The sequence below is a fragment of the Rhodotorula graminis genome, assembly GCF_001329695.1.
Source record: "Rhodotorula graminis WP1 unplaced genomic scaffold RHOBAscaffold_19, whole genome shotgun sequence".
In the NCBI taxonomy this organism is placed as follows: domain Eukaryota; kingdom Fungi; phylum Basidiomycota; class Microbotryomycetes; order Sporidiobolales; family Sporidiobolaceae; genus Rhodotorula; species Rhodotorula graminis.
Window position 1 is genome coordinate 173,234 of NW_017264946.1, and position 18,584 is coordinate 191,817.

The window sequence follows — 18,584 nt, forward strand, 5'->3', positions numbered from 1 at the left end:
GCTCTCGAGCACCACACCCACCTGCTGCTCAGGACTCCTGCGTGCTACTCTCCAGGCTACCTAGCCGCACTCCCTACACGACCGAGCGCAGCCATGGACAGCGAGAGTCCGTCCCCTCTCCTCGTCCTCCTCGTTCCTCCTCCCTTCATCTCCAACTCACAGCTCGTGTCCCCCCCACAGCCCTCCTCAAGCTCGCAGAGTCGCGCGTCCTCATCTCCGACACCAAGGCCATCAAAAAAGTCATCTACGCCTTCCACGCCCTCCTCCACCCAGACTCGCACGGCGACAAACTGTCCGTCTCCCTCTCGCTCTCTCCTCGTGGGCTGCCACTCAGCCCCCACTGACCGGTCCGCACATCCGCACACACAGCTTTGCAGCCCACGCCTCGTTCGACGGCGCCCTGTCCCAGTTTGCGCAATCCCTCGCCCGCGCCGACCACATCGCCGCCGTCACCGCGTCCGAGGTCGCGTCGTACCGGACCGAGGCCGCCGCGCTCGAGCGCAACTCGCACGACACGAGCGACGCCCTCGGTCGACTCGAAGGCGAGCTCGCGAGGGCGCGGCAGGAGCGCGCGAGGAGGATCGAGTACGACGCGAGGGCGAGGGTCATTCAGCGCCTGCCCGACCGCCACAAGGGCCTCGAGTGCGTCCACCTCTCTCTCTCTCTCTCTCTCTCGGCGAGCGACACCCGAAAATTGACCGCCCTCGCCCCGCACCCGCAGGCAGCAGCAGCGCCTCGAGTCCGACATTGCCCTGCTCGAGTCCGAGTCGCGCACCTACGCCGAGACGTGGCAGGCGCGCAAAGTCGCGTTCGACGCCATCGTAAACAGCCTCCAGGTCATGCAGGAGGCGATCCGGTCCGTCCTCGCCCGCCGAGCTCTCTTCCCCGTCCCGTCCCGGCGCCGCGCTCGAGCCCCACGACTGACTTTCCTGTCTCCCCACCTCCCCTCGCGCCGCGCTCACAGGGACGAGAAGGCCGAGCAGGAGCGCCGCCGAGCACTCGACGAGGACGACGGCGACGCCGATGCGACCCTCGACGACGACGCGCCTGCCCCGACGCCAGCACCCGCACCCGCACCCGCACCGGGCGCCCCACCGTCCGCCGCGCCCTCGGGCCTCGCGCTCGACCCACGAGCGCAGGCGTTCGTGCCCGGCGCGCCTGGCGGCGACGAAGACGGCGACGTGCCCATGGGCGACCTCGAGGCCGAGTCGGTGCAGGTGCAGCTGCAGCTGCTTGGCCCGCCGAGGACGCCGTCGGGAGCTTCGAGGGCGTCGAGGGAGGAGGGGCAGGTGACGGACGACCAGCCGTCGACGCAGGAGGACGAGGCGTGAGCAGGGCTTGGGTGCGGGGCAGGTCGAGGGACGGGCGGGCGGAGGAGAGGCTCGAGCGGGGTCGCTCGGGCGAGGTTTCTGTAGCTGTGCCCTCGCATTGTTGTACCGACTAGTGCGGCTCTCTCTCCTTCTCTCTCTCTTGCACGACAGGACGACTAGAGTCGATAGTTGCGCCGCGTTTACAGATCACGAAAGAGGAGAGGACAAAAGTCGAGCTCGTCGACTCTCCCTCCCGCCCCACCGTCTACAGCCCTCGCTCGCTCGCTCGGCTCAGGCCCGCTCAGCGTACACCTTCTTGGCGAGCGCGACGGCCTCGTCGACCTTGTCAACCTCGGTGCCGAACCCTTGGGCGCCGTCGTCCTTGCCGCCGCCCTTGCCGCCGACGAGCTTGGTCACGTCGGCGAACCACGTCTTTGCCGAGAACTTGCCCGCGACAATGTCGCCCTTGGGGACCGTGTTGAGGTGCGCGACCTTGTTGTCGGCCGACACCGAGAAGAGGTAGGCCGCCTTGTTGAGCGTCTTGGCCTGGTTCAGGCCGCCCTGGAGGATCTGCGAGAGGACGAGGACGAGTCAGCAGTCTGGGCTCGTGAAAGGCGAGAGAGAGAGAGAGAGAGAGAGAGAGGAGAGAGAGAGAGAGGAGAGAGAGAGAGAGAGACGTGCGCACCTTGGCGTTGCCCTTGGCGTCGTCGAACCGGGCGACGAAAACCTGGGCGTCGGCGTCCTTCTTGAAGAACTCGGCGACGGCGTCGGCGACGGCCTTGGCCTGCTCCTTGTCCTGCGCGCGCGCCGCGTCGGCGATGGCCTTGCGCGCGCTCGTCACCTGCGTGCGCAGCTTGTCCTTGCGCACGACGCTGATGGCCTGCGCCGCGAGGTCGATCTCGAGCTGCTTGAGCTCGTGCTCCTTGTCGGCGCCCGCAGCGAGCTTGGACACGCGCTCGAAGCGCGCGTCCGACTCGTTGGCGAGCTGCGACGCGCGCCGGGCGTCGTCGCCCGTGATGGCGATGATGCGCCGGATGCCCTTGGCGATGCCGCTCTCCTCGACGACGACAAAGTCCTTGATGTCGCCCGTCTTGGCGACGTGCGTGCCGCCGCAGAACTCGACGCTCGTCGAGCGCCACTTGGGGTTGTCGAGGTCGGCCGTGATCTCGTCGAGCGAGTAGGCGAGCGTCACGACGCGCACAGGGTCCGGGTACGCCTCGCCGAACACGGCGCGCAGGCCCGGGATCTTTTGCGCCGTCGCGAGGTCCATCTCCTTGCTGAACACCTTGACGTTGCGCTTGATCCAGTCGTTGCACTGGTCCTCGATCGTCGCGAGGTCCTTGACCGAGATGGGCGCCTTGTGCGAGAAGTCGAACCGGAGCTTGGACGGCGCGACGAGCGAGCCCTTCTGGTCGATGTGGTCGCCGAGCACCTCGCGCAGGCAGAAGTTGAGGATGTGGGTGCCCGTGTGGTTGTTGCGCAGGGGCCAGCGGCGGAGCTGTGAGGGCGAGAGGGGTCGCACCGGGACGATGACGAGGATCGAGCGCGAGAGTCGGCGAGGACGAGGCGACGGCCGAGAGGGAGAGAGGTGGAAGATGTCGAGGGCGGCGGAAGGGATGGCAAAGAGGCAGGGCGACGAGGGAGGAAAGGCGGGAGAAGGAGGGAAAGGGGGGGGGGGACGAGGGCGGCGAGAGAGAGGGATCGTGTCAGTCAGGCCCGTGCGTGACGCTGTCGACGACGAGGAGGAAAGGGAGGGAGAGAGGGAGAGAGAGAGAGAGCGTGGGACGCACCTCGTCGTACGTCGCGACGACGTTGTCGCCGACCTTGAGCTCGCCCTCGACGATGCGACCGATGTGGAGCACGTAGCCGTTGAACACCTGCGTGTCCTCGACGACAAAGTCGCTCTGGCCGTCGATGACGATGCGGCCCGTGTCGTACTCCTGGCCGCCCGACTCGGCGTAAAAGTTGGTACGGTCGAGGACGATCCCGAGCGCGTCGGTCGTCGGGCTCGCGAGCTCGCTCGTCGAGTCGACAAACTTGCCCTGGTGGTAGATGGCCTTGACGGTCGCGTCGACGTTGCCCGTGCCAAACTTGTGGACGTCGTCCGTCTTGGGCACGGCCGAGTTGGCCTCGAGGGCGCCGATGTCGTGCACGTCGAGGCGCACCTGCTGGCCGTCGCCCTTCTTGCCGGCGCCCTTGCTCGCCTCCTTGCTCGCCTCTTGCGCCGCGTCAAACTCGGCCTGGTCGAACGTGAGCCCGGCCTCCTCGGCCATGAGGAGCGTCAGGTCGACCGGGAACCCGTACGTGTCGTACAGGCGCCACACGTCGCTGCCCTTGAGCTGCTTGGACCCGGCGGCGTTGGCGGCGGCGACGTACGACTCGAACAGGCGCTCGCCGCGGTCGAGCGTGCGCGCGAACGACTCCTCCTCCTCGTCGAGGATCTCCTTGAGGTCGGCGTCCTTGCCCGTGATCTCGGGGAAGAAGCCGCCCATCTGGTCGACGAGCGTCGGCGCGAGGCTCGAGAAGAAGGTGCCGATCGGCGTCCCAAACTTCTTGCGCACGTAGCGCGCGCCGCGGCGCAGGACGCGGCGCAAGACGTAGCCGCGCCCGACGTTGCTCGGGACGCCGCCGTCGCAGATGGCGAACGTCAAGGTGCGCACGTGGTCGGCGACGACGCGGTACGCCGTGTCGATGCCATCGACGTCGTCCTTGCCGAGCTTGCCCTCGTACGGGCGCGCGCCCGTGAGCTCCTGGATCTTGGCAAACAGCGGCATGAAGACGTCCGTGTCGTAGTTGGAGCGCTTGTCCTGGAGGACCGAGACGAGGCGCTCAAAGCCCATGCCCGTGTCGACGTGCTTGGCGGGCAGGCTGCGCAGCGACGAGTCGGCCTCGCGGTTGTACTGGATGAAGACGACGTTCCACACCTGCACGACGCGCCATGTGCGTCAGTCCCGGGCTCGGCGTGTACGAGAGAGAGAGAGTGAGGGAAAGAGGGCGCACCTCGAGCACGTCCGGGTCGTCCATGTTGACGAGGTCGGACGCGTTGCGGCCGCCGATGCGGTCGTAGTGGATCTCGGTGCACGGGCCGCACGGGCCGGTGGCGCCCATCTCCCAGAAGTTGTCCTTGGCGTTGCCCGGGATGATGTGGTCCTCGGGGACGCCGAGGTTGAGCCAGAAGTCCTTGGTCTCGAGGTCGGCGGGGAGGCCAAAGCCGCCCTCGAAGTAGGTGACGTACAGGCGGTCGGGCGGGAGGCCAAAGACCTTGGTGAGGAGCGTCCAGGCCATCTCGGTCGCCTCGGTCTGCGCGGCGCAAGAGCGCGAGTCAGTGCTGCGCTCGTGAGAGAGGGAGGGAGGGCCGGAGCGCACCTTGAAGTAGTCGCCGAACGACCAGTTGCCGAGCATCTCGAAGAAGGTGTGGTGGTACGTGTCCTTGCCGACGTCGTCGAGGTCTGTAGGGGGGGCGCAGGCGAGGGCGTGAGCGAGGTGCCGGGAGAAGGAGGAGGAGGAGGAGGAGGAGGAGACGGAGGACGCACCGTTATGCTTGCCGCCAGCGCGGATGCACTTTTGCGAGTTTGCTGCGCGCGAGAGCTTGGCAAAGGACGAGTTTGGGTCGACGGTGCCGAGGAAGATGCCCTTGTACTGGTTCATGCCGGCGTTTGCGAAGAGGAGGGTCGGGTCGTCGTAGGGGATGGTGGACGACGAGGGGACAAAGGTGTGGCGGTGCTGCGAGTTGAAGTAGTCGAGGAAGGTCTGGCGGACCTTTGTGGCGGGCCAGTCGCCGAACTGGGACTGGGTCGACGAGGCAGCCATGGCGGCGGAGCGCGACGAGAAGAAGCGGCGCGAGGAAGGGAGGCGAGAGGGGAGGGAGCGCGAGGCGAGTGCGAGCCTGGCGAAGAGTGGCTGCGTGGTGGGCGGGCGAGTGCTACTGAGCTCGCAGTCGCAGAGGCTCGGCGGCGTGTGAGGTCAAGCGGAGAGCGAGAGCACCGAGTCGAGGACGAGGACGACTCGGAGCCGACCACCTCGCCCGTCCAGCTCGGGTGGCCTGTGCTGCCCTGCTACACTCGCCTACACTATGTCCTCGGTCGCCAGGCCCACTCCCGCCTCGCCCCGTCACCGTGTCGCCGCCCTTGACTCCCCCCTCCCTCGAGCCTCATCAGCTCTCCGTCTCTCCTCTTCAGTCACGCCCCCAGCAGCGCCGATACCCCGACAGCCTCGACCTGCATCGCTTCCAGGGCCACCCATCCGCCGTACGACCTCGAGCGACACGGTACTCGCCACCCTGCCGCCAAGCACGCACAGCACGACTCGCTCCTCCCGCCTCTGGCCTCGCCCACGACCGCGCGCCTCGTTCTCGAACACACTCGGCCGTCGAGAGGAGGCAAGGGATCGAGCTGGGCGGAGTGAGACGGGCGGGCGACGCGCGAGATGGACGGCAGCGAGGCTCGAGGCTCGGTCGAGGTCGGACCCGGGGCGAGTGGCCGCGGCAGCACGCCCGGCGCGGTTCGCTGTCTGCTCGGGCGGTACCAGAGACGCGCTCGGGTGCGAGGGACGGCATCCACTGCCTTGCAGCGTGTGTAGCAGAGCTCTCGATCGCAACGACGACGACTTGTCCCTCTCGTCGCGGCTTCGATGCCTCTCTCTAGCGAGCACGCGCCTTGAGAGCCTCTTGTCTTCCGAGATGCAAGCTGTGCGCTTGCGAGTGAGCAGAAAGACGCGAGCTGTGAGCGCCACGGCTTACACGTCTTCGGCTTCGCCTCCTTTCGGCGGCCGGCTGTGGCTCTCTCACCTCGCTCCTTCCACTCGACACGCTCGAGCCAAGCCTGCACCTGCACGCGCACTACAGCGATGCATCCGCCGACCCTGCCCCTCGCAGCCGCAGCAGCGCTCATCGCGCTCGGCACCGTCGCGTCGTCGTCGTCGCTCGCCGCACACCCGCGCACCGGCTTCCTCCAGGACGTCCTGTCGTCGCGCTCAGCCGAGCAGAACTACTGCAAGGTGCGCCCCACTTCCCCTCTGCTTTCCCCCAGTCCCTCAGGTCCAAAGCTGACCAAGCCACCTTTCGCGCCTGAACGCAGCCGACGGGCCAGATCCACGACGCGTGCTGCGACTACGAGACGGTCGAGAGCGTCAACGAGGAGCTGTTTGGTCGCCTGCACGACCTCGTCGCGACCCCTTACTTCCGCTACCACAAGGTCCGCCCTTCTCTCTCTCTCCCTGCACCGCCACTCCGGGCTCCGGCGACCGAACCTCGAGCTGACCTCGCCTGTGCGCACACACTCGCAGGTCGACCTCGCCAAGGAGTGCCCCTACTGGGAGGAGGACGGCAGCTGCATGAACCGCGCGTGCAGCGTCGAAACGACCGGCGAGGTGCGTCCACTACTCGCTCCCTCTCTCTCAGTCGGGCTCGCCCACACACACTCAAGCCCGTCCTCTCGCTCGACAGGACCACATTCCTGAAGCATGGCGATCTTCAGCACTCGGCAAGCTGAACGAGACGAGCGCGTGGAAGACGGTGCGTCCATCTCTCTCTCTCTCACTCTCTCCTCGTCTGCGAGCTGATCCTCTCCCTCTCGCACGCAGTCGTCGCCGGCGGGCTGCACCGAGATCAGTGACAGCGACTTTTGCGTCCTCGAGGACGAGCTCGACTCGGAGGGCGTCTACGTCGACCTGCTCGAGAACCCCGAGCGCTTCACGGGCTACGCCGGCCCGTCGTCGTCGCGCGTGTGGAAGGCCATCTACGAGGAGAACTGCTTCACCCCCGTGCCGTTCGTCGACGCGTCGAGGTCGACGTTCGAGGGCGGCAGCGGCTTTGCGCCCGTCTCGAGCGGGTTCGGCGGGCTCGCGAGCGGCATGGGCGGCATGGGCGGCATGGGTGGCGGGCTCGCGGCGGGCGGGTGGGGCGAGAGCGAGAAGCGGCTGCTCGGCAGTTTGGCTGGGCCGAGGGACCCGGACGAGGAGGTGTGCCTCGAGAAGAGGGTGTTCTACCGCGTCATCTCTGGTGCGCACCGACCGCTTCTCTCCTTCCTCTCTCTCTCTCTCGCCCTCTCGACCTGACCACTCCCTCTCTCACCCAGGTCTGCATGCCTCTATCTCGGTGCACATCTGCGACGACTACCTCGACCAGCAGACGGGCGAATGGGTGCGTCGCTGCCCGCCTCTTCTCGGCGACCGGGCACTGACCCTCTCCCTCCGTCCCTCGTCGACAGGCCCCAAACCTCGACTGCTTCATCACGCGCATCGGCCAGCACCCAGAGCGCCTCGAGAACATGTACTTCACCTACGTCCTCCTCCTGCGCGCCCTGTCGCGCTCGGGCCCGCAGCTCGTGCGCACGCTCGACGCGACGGCCGGCGAGCGCGAGACGCGCGACCGCCTCGAGCAGCTCGTGCGCGTCGCCGACGGGTGCCCGAGTACGTTTGACGAGACGAGCATGTTCAGCGGTGGCAAGGAGGCCGAGGTGCGCTCCCCTCTCTCCCTCTCTCTCTCTCTCGACGTGCCCTGACCCTCGTCGAACGCGCCCGCAGCTCCTCAAGTCCGAGTTCAAGGACCACTTCCGCAACGTGTCGCGCATCATGGACTGCGTCGGGTGCGACAAGTGCCGCCTGTGGGGCAAGATGCAGATCACGGGGCTCGGCACGGCGCTCAAGCTCCTGTTCTCGTACGACGGCGCGACGCCGCTCGCGTCGCCGACCGACGACCCGACGGCCGCGCCGCACGCCGTCGCCCTGAGCCGCAGCGAGCTCGTCGCGTTCGTCAACACGCTGCACCGCCTCAGCGAGAGCCTCGCCGCCGTCGACCGCTTCCGCACCCTGTGGGCCCACCGCGGCGAGCCGGCGCCGCCTCCTGCGCGCTCGCCGGCCCCGCCCTCGTCCTCGCCGGCGCCGTCGCCGGTCGTCGCCGCCCCCCGCGAGGACCAGGTCGGCCCGGACGAGCCGCTCAACTCTGCGCCGCCCGCCGCGCCCTCGACGCACAAGCCCTCGTTCGAGCCGAGCCTCGGCGCCGGCGCCGGCGTCGGCGTCGAGGGCAACACGAGCACGGCCTCGCTGTGGGAGCGCCTCGTCGGGTTGTGCGAGGGCGGGTGGAGCGCGTGCGTGAGGGTCGTCGCCGCGAGTGCGGCGAGGGTCAAGGGAGGCGAGCCGGACGGCAGTGGGCGCGACGAGCTGTAGAGCATCTCGTGGATAGAGCGGCATCGAGGCATCTTTCTTCGCTGACTCGCGACCGGGAACGAGAGAGAGAGGGAAACTGCGAGAAAGGGTTGCAACGCGAGAGGTCTGGTCTACAAAGCCGCCGAGCGTCTAACATGCGCCGGGTCCGGGGTACTGCTACAACAAGCTGTCGTGCGTGTGCGTGCTCCTCAGACGATGAAGGACCTGCGGGGACGGGAGCGAGGTGGGTCAGCGAGCGGTCGGCGCGAGCCGGCGAGGTGGGGGAGGAGCGAGGGGGGACGCACTCTCCACAGCCGCAAGCGTCCTTGATGTTCGGGTCTGCGCAGAGAGGAGGCGAGGTCAGAGAGTGCCCACACAGGCAAGAGGGAGAGCAAGGGGGACGCACTGTTGAAGACGAACCGGGCCTGAAGCGCGTCCTCCTGCCAGTCCATCTCGCTCCCGATGACGCTGAACAGGGCCCGCGAGTCGATGACGACCTTGACGCCGTCCTGCTCGACGACCTCGTCAAACTTGTCGGCCTTGTCGACGTACTCGAGGTGGTAGCTCATGCCGGCGCAGCCCTTGTTGCGCACCCCGACCCGGATCAACTTGGGCTCGGGCTGGTCCATCAGGCCGCGGATGCGCTCGACCGCGCCAGGCGTCTGCGAGGGTGCGACAAGACAGGGGCTCGTCAGTGCATGCGCGAGCCACGACGAGAGGGCGACGACGAGGGTGGACGATGAGCTCACGAGAGAGAGGGCCGCCTTGCGCGCTCGCACGGTGCGCTTGCGGGCCGGTTGGGCGGCCGCTTTCGGTGCCGGGGGTATGGGCGCAGGGTGCACGGCGGGCGAGGGCGTCTGGTCGAGGATCGGGGCGCGGCGGGGGACGGCCGACGAGAGGTGGCGCTGGCGAGGGACGACGAGGGCGCACGCGGGGCAGCTCGCCGGGGCGGCGCGCGGCGTGGCCGTGGCCGCGGTGCGCAGGGCGGTGCGCAGTGCAGAGGTCGAGGCGCGCAGCATGGTCGAGTGAGGTGCGAGCGAGCGAGCGAGAGTCAGCCGTCGCCCGAGGGCCGGCTCGCCGCCCACGGCCAAGTCCCGAAAACGAGTCGATTCCGATTGGCTCGCGACCACATTCGCTTGCTTTCGCTCTCTCTGCAGCTGCACGGCGCGGGTGGTACAGCAGCACCCTCAGTGGGCACTGCACGATGGACGAGTTGCAGACGCGCAAACACTACCAAGCAGACCTCCTCTCCTCCTTCGCCTCGAGTCGACGTCGCGCTGCGGGACACGGGCCTGAGCGTCAAGACGCGCACAGACGAGAGAGAGAAAAAGAGACGGGACGCACCTCGACACTCAGTCGTCAAAGTCGAAGCCGTGCTCGAGGAGGCTGTGTCGGGGCGGACGAGAGAGGGTCAGTTGCCGTCGAGAGGGAAAGAAAAGGGCGCGAGCACGACGACGCACTAATTCGCCGCGAGCTCCTCGTTCTTGTCGCACGCGATAAAGGCCTGGATGACGAGCTGGCGGTCGAAACCCATGCCGACGAGGCGCTCGATGGCGGCGCGCTCCTCCTCGGTCACCTGGATGTACTGCTCGCCGCCCGCGCCGCCGGCACCGCCCTCGTCGTCGCCGAACTGGTCCATGAGCGCGTCGACGCCCTCGCCCTCCTCGACGCCCTCCTGCAGGAACTCGACAAACTCCTGCTGGTTGCGCTCGATGAGCTGCGGAGCGGTTCGAGCGTGCAAGAGTCAGTCCTCGCTCGCTCGCTCGGCCTCGACTCGACTCGACGAGGGGGACGAAGGAGGGACGCACCGTCAAGAGCTCCGGGTTGCTCGCGCCGAGCTGCTGCAGGAACGGCTGCAGGAGCGCCGGGTTCTGCTGCACAAGCGCGCGGAGCTGGCCCATGATGGGCGCGTTGCGCAGCTGGCCAAGCTCGCCCGAGTTGGCGCCCGCACCGGCGCCGGCGCCGGCGGCAGCAGCTGCGGGCTGCTGAGGTGCCGAGCGCGCAGCGGCGGCGGCCTCGAACAGGTTGCGCGGCGCGTTGGTCGTGGCGGCGGCGGCAGCTGCGAGGGAGGCTGCGAGTCAGTGCCGGGCTGCGGCCATCGAGAAAGAGAGAGAGCGAGCGACGCGTGCGTACCAGGAGCAGGAGTAGCGGCGAGAGGAGCGGCGTTGCCGGCGGCGGGGGACGGGGTACCCGGCGGGTTGGCGGCCGCGGGTGCCGGTGCGGGCTCGGGCGCCGTCTCGGGGATGCCCTGCGAGCGCAAAGGTGTCAGACCGGCACGGACACGAGGGGAGAGAAGACGACGGGACGCACAGTCATGAGGTACTCGACGGCACGGTGCGGATTGTTGAAGCTCGCGCGCATCGCCCGCTGGACCTGCTCCCTCGGGAAGCCCATGGCGACCATCTCGTTGACGCTCGTCTCGAGGGCCGAGCCGGCGATGAACGACGTCGACGAGTCGCCGGACGGCACGTTGGCGGGCGCAGGCGTCTCGGCCTCGGTCGCGGCGGGTGCGGCGGCGGCAGGCGCAGGGCCGGGCGCGTTGGGCGCGACCGGCGTCGCGGTCGGCTGGGCAGGGGTTTGCGGGACGGCGGCGGGTGTGGGCGCAGGAGCAGAGGTGGCGGGTGCAGGGGCGGAAGCGGCAGGTGCGGCGGCGGCAGCCGGGGCGGCCTTGGGCTTGGTGACCATGACGACGCAGAACTGCAGGAGCGAGGGTAGTCAGCGAGGGGACAGGGTGCTGCAAGGAGGGAGGAAGATGGGACGCACGTCCTTGGGCTTGAAGTTGGCATCGGCGACCGTCTTGTCGTCCGGGAGGACCTTGCCTGCGAGAGAGGGGAGGGGAGAAGTGAGCGAGGGGAGCTCGACAGGTGAAGCGGGTCGTGGAGGCGCTGCTCACCAGAGAAGATGATCTTCTGGTTGTCGACGGGGAAGCCCTGGTCGGCCTCGATCTTCTTCTTGAGGTCTGCCACCTGCGAGTCGACGAGAGCTGATGAGCGAGGGGGCGACTCGAGGAGAGTGAGGGAGAGGAGACGGGGGAGGCTCACCGTCTCGGTAGGCTCGGCCTCGATGAAGAACTGCTTCTGCTGCAGCGTTTTGAACTGGATCTTGACCATGGTGCGCGGTGGTCGTGGGTGGAGGAGGAGCAGAGCTGTTGTCGTCGTCAGCGCGTCAGCGCACCTATCTCTCTCGCTCTCTCGACCACCCCGCCTCACTCGAGCCGGCTGTGCTGCGCCACCGCACGCAACCTACCGGCTCTGCGGGTCCCGCCCTGCCCGATTCTCGGTGCCGCACGAGCTGCTCTCGGCCGTTCCGTGCTCTGAGCTCCTCCCCGCGTCGTCATTCGGCTCGACGACAGCGCAGGACACGCTGCTTGCTGCGCCCTTGGCATACGCTGCGGCGATTCGGTCATGGATGTACGGCAGGGTCCTTCCTCGACGCGGCGGCGAGCGCTGCCTGCAGCCTTGCCGATGCGGCGAGTGCGCTCGCGGCTCGACCTCGAGCGATCTCAAGGATCGTGACGAGCTCGTCGTGCGACGCCCGGGCTCGAGCAAGTCCTCTGTGCGCAGCGGCGAGGCTGGCTCGCCGTCGCTGCCGCTTCTGACTTCAGCTGTACCTCGAGGACGTCTCCAGCTTCTTTTAGCGTCTTCACGCGCTCCCGCCATCTCTTTCAGTGGAGCGGCGCTGCCGCCAGGTCCATGTCGGCGACGTTTGAGTCTTGCGGCGGCGCGTCCCGCCTGCAGCTCGTGCAGAGCTTGCCGGCCGAGGACGAGCAGCCCTCGAGCGGCGGCACCGAGGGGCTCGCGGGCACAACGCGGCCAACCAGCTGCCCGAGGCTCTGCCTTTGTTCGGGACGACGCGCTCGTGCAGGCCGGGCGCAGTAGATGGCCAGCCGGTGCGACCGGCGGAGCAGCGAGGAGGTGTCGGCCGCGAGACGGGTTCTGGGGCAGCCTGGACACGTAGCTCGTCGATGTGCAACTACTGCTTCTCTCTCGCCTGCTCGAGAGTCTCGCGAGCCGGTCGAGAGCTGTCGCACGGGCCTCTCTCACTTCGAGAAGGTCGCTCTCGGCTTTCCTTCGCTCGAGTCTCGCGCGAGCTCTGCTCCCGGCGCTCTTACAACAACGTCCTGCACAGGCACGAGCTCGTCGGCCGATCCGGAACAGAGCTCTCGGGCACTCGCTGCGTCAAGCTCTCGGCACCTCGCGAGTTCGAGTAAGGAGAAGGACAGACTCGTCGACGCCAAGCCTCGTTGCACTGCTCCAGCGACAGCTACTTCTTCTTCAACCTGTCCTTGAGGTTGACGCCCCGCTTTGGCGCCACGGCCGCCGGCTGCACCCGCTGCGGACCGGGCCCGCCCGACGCCGCCCACGACGGCTGCACCGGCGGCGCGCCGCCGTACCCAGGCCCGGCCGTCGCCGGTCCCGGCCCGCGAGCGGCGTAGCTCATCGGCGGCGGTGCGCCAGGCATGCGGCCCGGGGCGCCGTACCCGCCCATCGGCTGCGGCGGCGCGCCGTACCCGCCGCCGTGAGGAGGGTAGCCCGGCGGCATCATGCTCTGCGGCGGGCCCGGCTGCTGCTGCATCGGCGGCGGCGGACCGTTGAACTGCTGCGGCGGCGGCGGAGGAGCGTTGAACTGCTGAGGGTGCGGGAAGTGGATCGGCTGGGGCTGCTGCTGCTGGACGGGAGGGGGAGGGGGACCGCCGGCGGCAAAGGCGGCCTGCTGCGCCTCGTACTTCTTGCGCTTGTCGTACTCGTGCGACGAGACGAACTTGGGCATTCTGCGAGTGGGAGGCGACGAGTGTCAGGTCTCGAGAAGAGGAGGAAAGGCTCGAGGGCGACGGCGAGACGACGCACCTCGAGGGCTCCTCCGGGTACGGCTCGCTCCAGAACCACGGGTGATCGAGGGCTTCGACCGCCGTGAGGCGCTTCTTCGGGTCGAGGACGAGGAGCTTGTCCATGAGGTCGCCGAAGTGCTCGCTCCCGCTCTTGCTGCGCAACGGGGTGGAGCAGGGTCAGTCGACCCGAGCGGATGGCGAGGCGCGAGGAAAGAGGGCAGGCGACGCACTTGATCCAGGTGGCGCGGACACTGCGGCCTCGGTCAGGCCACTGCGCGCCCTCCTTGCCCTCGACGCCGGGCAGCTTGCTCCACCCAGGCATGCTCTCAGCCGTTGGCATGCCGCACTCGCTGCGAGAGGAGATAACGAGAAGCGTCAGTAGTCACTCTGGGATGGAGAAGGACGGGAGGAGAGGGAGGGGGACGTACGAGAAGATCTTGAAGGCCTGGTCAAAGTCCGACTCGCCGGGGAAGATCGGCTTGCGGTGGTACATCTCGCCGAGGACACAGCTGCGTGCAGTGAACGCTCGAGCTTCGTCAGTCAGGCTCGCCGAGGAGACGACGAGGACGAGGGAGAGAGAGGAGCAGAGCACGCACCCGACGCCCCACATGTCGATGGCCGTGTGGTACCGGCGCTCGCCGAGGAGGAGCTCGGGCGGCCGGTACCACCTCGTGACGACCGTGCTCGTGTACATCTGCGTGCGTGTGCGTCGTCGCCGAGTCAGTGAGAGTGTCTCGAGGACGCGAGGCCGGGAGAGGGAGAGGGAGAGGGAGAGGGAGGAAGAGGAGGACGCACAGCGTTGACGCCGGGCCTGTCGATGCTGCGGGCGAGGCCAAAGTCGGCGATCATCAGGCGCCCGTCGTTGTTGATGAGCAGGTTGGCCGCCTTCATGTCGCGATGCAGGATGAGGTTCTGCGGGCGCGTCGTCGGGGCTCGCGGTCAATGACGCTCGGCGAGGACGAGGGCGAGAAGGCTCGAGTGGGACGCACACGATGCAGGTAGGCCGTGCCCTCGAGCAGCTGCTTGGCGTACTGCTTGATGTGCGGCTCCTCGAGGCGCACCGAGCTGTTCTCGAGCAGGCCGGCGAGGTCGTGGTCCATGTACGGGAAGACCATGTAGGTCGCCGCCTTGACGAACGCCGTCGGGTCGGCTGCAGGCGTACAAGAGTCAGGGTGAGAGACCGAGCGAGAGAGACCGAGCGAGAGAAAGAGAGAGAGAGAGAGAGAGAGAGAGAGAGAGAGAGAGAGTCGGGGACGCACCGGGCTCGTACGCCATGTCGACGACCGGGACGACGTTGGGGTGGTCGAGCATCTTGAGCAGGCGGATCTCGCGGATCGACGTGATGGGCATCTGTGACAGAGCGTCGTCGAGTGTGAGTACAGGCGATGATGGGGAAGAGGACGGGAGAGAGAGAGAGAGAGAGGAGGACGCACACCATCGCCCTCGTTATGGAAGATGATCTGCTTGAGCGCCACGACGTCGCCATGCCGCACACGCAGTCCTCGCTCCTTGACGAGTCGCTCCTCCTCCTCGCGCTCCCTGTCTCCCCACGGCTTGCCCCTCGCGCCCCTGACGCCCTTCCACACGACGCCGAACGTCCCCTCGCCGAGCTTGCCCTGCTTCTCGTACTCGGCAATGTCCGAGCACCCGACGTACGACCTCGCGTCGCGCACCGGCACGGGAGGATGCACGGCGCGAGCCGCGGCGGCGAGCTCGTCGAGCGAGGGCGACGGCGCGCGCACCCACGGGTCGGCGCGCAAGCCGCCGAGCCGGGTGCGGACGCGAGGCGGCGCAGCGGGCTCGACGGGCACGGCGGCAGCGGCGAGGGCGCGAGGCGAGCGCAGGGCTGGCGTGCCGGCGGCGGGCCCGGAGCTCGGGTCGGCGGGCGTGCGAGAGGTGCTCGACTGCGAGCCGGGGCGCGACGAGACGGCCGGGTCGACGGCTGGGTGGAGCGGGGCGCGCGCAGGGTCGCTGTGGGGCGGCGCAAGTGCAGGAGGTGGGGGTGGTGGAGGAGGAGGAGCGCCGGGAGGAGGAGGCGGCGGTCCTGGCTGGTGCGAGTAGGCGGCCGGGTTGGGAGGAGGGACCGCTGCGCCGTTGGTCGCCGCTGCAGCATACGCCCGCTGCATCTCGTACAGCGACGGGCCCATCGTCGGGGGAGGCGGCGGTGCCGGCGGGAGAGGGAGGAAGTCGGGGCGCTGAGGCAGGCCGGCGACGCCGGGCGCAGGACGAGGGAAGCCGGCGGCGACAGGAGCGTGCGACTGCGTCGCGACGTCGACGACGAGGGCCGAACCCGGCTCAGGCAGGAAGCCCGGCTTGCGCGCAGGGCGATCGGGACGAGGAGGACCGGCGGAAGGCGGGAACTGGACGCCCAGCGCGGCGAGTTGGCGGTGGTGCGGGTCGAGGATGGGCGGCCCGTCGCCGGCGCCGATGCGGTTGCCCTGCTCCTCGGGCGAGTCGCTCCTCCTCGGCGGCGAGCGACGAGGTGGGCTCGTGCGGCGGCGCTTGGGCAGCGGCGAGCGCGCGTCGTCGGCTCTGCGACTCTGCTCGTCCCGATCATCGCCGTCGCGCTGACGGGTCGCGCGCTCGAGCGCGGCCGAGTCGTCGGTGTAGGGCAGAGGCTCGTCGTCGTAGGGCGCAGGAGGTGGACGTGACGGCGGGTCGTGGTGGTGCTGTGGGCGGAACGACCGCGGCGAGCGCGAGCGCGGACGACCGGGACCGTGCGAGTAGTCGCGCCGGCGGTCGTCGTGGGCGTAGCGCTGGTCCCGCCCGTGATCGTAGCCGTCGCGCCCGCCTTGCCCCCAGCCCTGTCCGTAGCCCTGTCCGTGCCCGTGCCCGTGCCCGTGCCCGCGCTCGTCCCACTGTCCCCTCGGCCGCTCGTCAGCGCGCCGCCACTCGTCCGGGCGCCGCCACTCGTCCTGCCGCTGGCTCCTCCCGCCCTCGCCGTTGCCCCACCTGGGCCCCTCACCGCGCTCGTCCCGCCGGTCCGGCGCCTCGTACCGGCTCTGCTGCTCCTTCCACCGCGCGCGCTCCTGCTCGAGGGGCGACTCGCGCGGCGGCGGGTCCATCGAGCGACGAGGCGGCTCGGCCGAGTGGGGCGGCGAGCGGCGCGAGTTGTCCTGCTCGGGCGCTGAGGCGGTCGCGATGGTCGAGGCGGGTGCGGGTGCGGGTGCGGGTGCGGGTGCGGGGATGGGCGCGGGTACGGGTACGGGCGCGGTCACAGCGTGGCTCGGGCGAGGAGGGAGCGACGGAGGAGGAGGAGGAAGGGACGGTGCAGGAGGAGGGAGGGTGGTCGTCCTCGCGACGGGCGACTCCCTCGTCACCGGCGGCGGCGGCGGCGGCGGCGCGACGATGTCGCCGCGCAGCAGCGCCAGCGCCAGCTTGTCCTCCTCGGACGGCTCGACCTGCCGCTGCGGCTGCGGCTGCGCTGCGGCGCGCGACGATGAGCCCGGAGGCGGAGCGCCCGGCCTTGCGAAGACGGGGAGCGAAAGCCCCCCCTTGGCCGAGCCCCCGCCGCCGCTCGACGCCGCCGCCGACCCCGCCCTCGCGCTCGCGCTCGTGCTGCGCTGCCGCGGCGGCGACTCGTGCACCTCGCCGTCCTCGACCTCGCCGCCGGCGTCGAGCTTGGCCTTGCCCTTGTCCTGCGGGGCCGCCGCCTGTGCCGCCGCTGCCGGTGCCGCCGACTTGCTGCTCGCGCCCGACGACACGTCGAGGTTGAGCGGCTTGCCCTTCGGCGGCGAGATGCGCTGCTCGAGGCTCTTGCGCGGTCTGGGCCCGGCGCCGTTGCCGCCTGCGCTCGCCGCTGCAGCTGCAGCTGCGTTCTTGATCTGGAAGCCAAACTTGAGCGGCGCGCGGGTGGTGGCGCCCAGTGCTACGGATCGAGGCTGGGTCGAGGTCGAGGTCGAAGCTGATGAGGACGAGGCGGCCGACGAAGGGACAGGGACAGGGACAGGCGACTGGCGCTGAGCCGCGCCCTGGATGCTCAGTTTGCGCTGCGGCTCGGCGGCGTGTCCTCCCGCTGCGGTCGTAGGCGCGCGAGGTGCGTCGCTCGGCGGTGGAGGAGGCGGCGCGGTCGAGGGCGAGCGAGGCGGCGCGCTGCCTGCGCCGTTGAGGGGCATGCTGCTGGTGCTCGAGCCGAGCCGCAAGCCGTCGTGCAGCGCTGGAGCAGCGTGCGGGGGTGCCGCAGAGAGAGGGAGCGAGAGTCGGCAGCGCTACGCCGACGTTTCGCAGAGGGCTCGCTCGGTTCGGGGCGCAGCGCAGCGGGGGGTACAGGGAACGGGCACGCCGTGTTGCAAGGTCGTAACAGTACTGCACAGAGACGCGAAGGTGGTGCTACATGGGCAAAAAAGCGCGGCTCGCCCCTCGTCGTCCTCCTCCTCCTCGCCGCCTCGGACTCGAACCCGGCCTCGCACTCGTCCTCGACCGTCGACGGCTCACCACTCGAACTCTCTGCGAAGGAGAAGGAGGAGGTGCGAGGGAGGGGGTGCGCGAGTTGAGCACGCGACGAGACGAGGAGGAAGAGCGTCGGCGACGACGACGAAGGGAGACGCACCCTTGGCACTTGGCAAAGAGGTACTCGCGGCCGTTGACGCTGACGAGGCCGTCCTTGAGCGTCACCTTCCACTTGTTCTTGACGCGCTGCACCTTTTCGTACAGGGCAATGACGAGGTCGGCGTTGGGGTCGGCGCCGTCGACATCGTCGTCGTCGTCCTCGTCGTCGTCGTCGTCGAGGTCCGAGTTGATGGCGTCCTCGTTGTCGTCGTCGCCTGCTGCGCCTTCTGCTTTCGGCTTGGCGGCGCCCTTGACCTTCTTGGCCTCCTGTTGCGGCCCCGAGAGAGAGGGTCAGCGAGGGAGGAGGGACAGAGAGAGAGAGAGAGAGAGGGGACGGACGGCCTTGTCGTCGACCTGTGCGGGCCGGTCGTCGTGCTTGAGGACGGGGAACTGGCGGGCGACGGGGGCCATGCGGGTGTCCTGGGTAAAGTCGGCTGCACGCGACTGGGCGAGGCGGAGCTCCCACAGGCGCAGCAGCTCCTGGAGGACGGCCTCCTCGACGCCGAGCTGGTCAAACTCGGGGCGGATGTTGTCGATCACGTCGGTGATGACGCCGCGGTACACGGCGGGCTGCGAGGCAAAGGAGGGGCGATGTCGAGGGCCGAGGTGGGGTGGAGGGAGGGCGGTCGAGGACGAGGTGCGAGCAGACGAGGCGAGGCGAGGCGAGGCGAGGGGCGGCCATGGCGAGGGCGAGGTGGTGTAGGCCGAGGGGCAGGCGAGGGCAAGGGTGGAGGTTGGGTGTGTGAGAGGCGTCA

At 69.1% G+C, this 18,584-nt stretch overlaps 7 protein-coding genes across 7 annotated transcripts; 2 read left to right on the forward strand and 5 right to left on the reverse strand.

Annotated features, from left to right (window-relative positions):
- Nucleotides 1–93: 93 nt before the first annotated feature.
- RHOBADRAFT_47483 (uncharacterized protein) lies at nt 94–1,331 on the forward strand (the record flags this gene model as incomplete). Its single annotated transcript, XM_018414991.1, has 5 exons — nt 94–106; nt 181–292; nt 370–642; nt 722–856; nt 965–1,331. The coding sequence occupies 5 exons, from the start codon at nt 94–96 to the stop codon at nt 1,329–1,331; spliced, it is 900 nt and encodes a 299-aa protein (XP_018267828.1).
- Nucleotides 1,332–1,477: 146 nt separating this feature from the next.
- RHOBADRAFT_56398 (uncharacterized protein) lies at nt 1,478–5,120 on the reverse strand (the record flags this gene model as incomplete). The annotated part of the gene is made up of 6 exons (XM_018418327.1): nt 1,478–1,880; nt 1,996–2,808; nt 3,101–4,234; nt 4,311–4,610; nt 4,677–4,759; nt 4,844–5,120. The coding sequence occupies 6 exons, from the start codon at nt 5,118–5,120 to the stop codon at nt 1,602–1,604; spliced, it is 2,886 nt and encodes a 961-aa protein (XP_018267829.1). The 3' UTR covers nt 1,478–1,601.
- A 1,035-nt stretch (nt 5,121–6,155) lies between these two features.
- On the forward strand, nt 6,156–8,517 carry RHOBADRAFT_56399 (uncharacterized protein; the record flags this gene model as incomplete). Its single annotated transcript, XM_018418328.1, has 8 exons — nt 6,156–6,305; nt 6,386–6,502; nt 6,594–6,677; nt 6,754–6,822; nt 6,891–7,308; nt 7,385–7,449; nt 7,517–7,765; nt 7,833–8,517. 8 exons carry the CDS (start codon nt 6,156–6,158, stop codon nt 8,472–8,474), a joined length of 1,794 nt encoding a protein of 597 aa, XP_018267830.1. The 3' UTR covers nt 8,475–8,517.
- A 21-nt stretch (nt 8,518–8,538) lies between these two features.
- Nucleotides 8,539–9,472, reverse strand: RHOBADRAFT_56400 (uncharacterized protein; the record flags this gene model as incomplete). Its single annotated transcript, XM_018418329.1, has 4 exons — nt 8,539–8,678; nt 8,759–8,792; nt 8,860–9,115; nt 9,203–9,472. 4 exons carry the CDS (start codon nt 9,470–9,472, stop codon nt 8,663–8,665), a joined length of 576 nt encoding a protein of 191 aa, XP_018267831.1. The 3' UTR covers nt 8,539–8,662.
- A 333-nt stretch (nt 9,473–9,805) lies between these two features.
- RHOBADRAFT_47487 (uncharacterized protein) lies at nt 9,806–11,563 on the reverse strand (the record flags this gene model as incomplete). Its single annotated transcript, XM_018414992.1, has 8 exons — nt 9,806–9,839; nt 9,914–10,170; nt 10,262–10,512; nt 10,587–10,701; nt 10,764–11,150; nt 11,217–11,272; nt 11,347–11,419; nt 11,495–11,563. 8 exons carry the CDS (start codon nt 11,561–11,563, stop codon nt 9,806–9,808), a joined length of 1,242 nt encoding a protein of 413 aa, XP_018267832.1.
- Nucleotides 11,564–13,567: 2,004 nt separating this feature from the next.
- On the reverse strand, nt 13,568–15,407 carry RHOBADRAFT_19042 (uncharacterized protein; the record flags this gene model as incomplete). The annotated part of the gene is made up of 8 exons (XM_018412468.1): nt 13,568–13,627; nt 13,706–13,790; nt 13,878–14,014; nt 14,086–14,193; nt 14,271–14,431; nt 14,541–14,631; nt 14,715–14,786; nt 14,856–15,407. Coding segments are annotated over 8 exons (1,266 nt in total), but the record flags the coding sequence as incomplete, so codon positions are not given.
- Nucleotides 15,408–17,546: 2,139 nt separating this feature from the next.
- On the reverse strand, nt 17,547–18,511 carry RHOBADRAFT_56403 (uncharacterized protein; the record flags this gene model as incomplete). Its single annotated transcript, XM_018418330.1, has 4 exons — nt 17,547–17,727; nt 17,831–18,096; nt 18,169–18,399; nt 18,479–18,511. 4 exons carry the CDS (start codon nt 18,509–18,511, stop codon nt 17,712–17,714), a joined length of 546 nt encoding a protein of 181 aa, XP_018267834.1. The 3' UTR covers nt 17,547–17,711.
- Nucleotides 18,512–18,584: the final 73 nt, after the last annotated feature.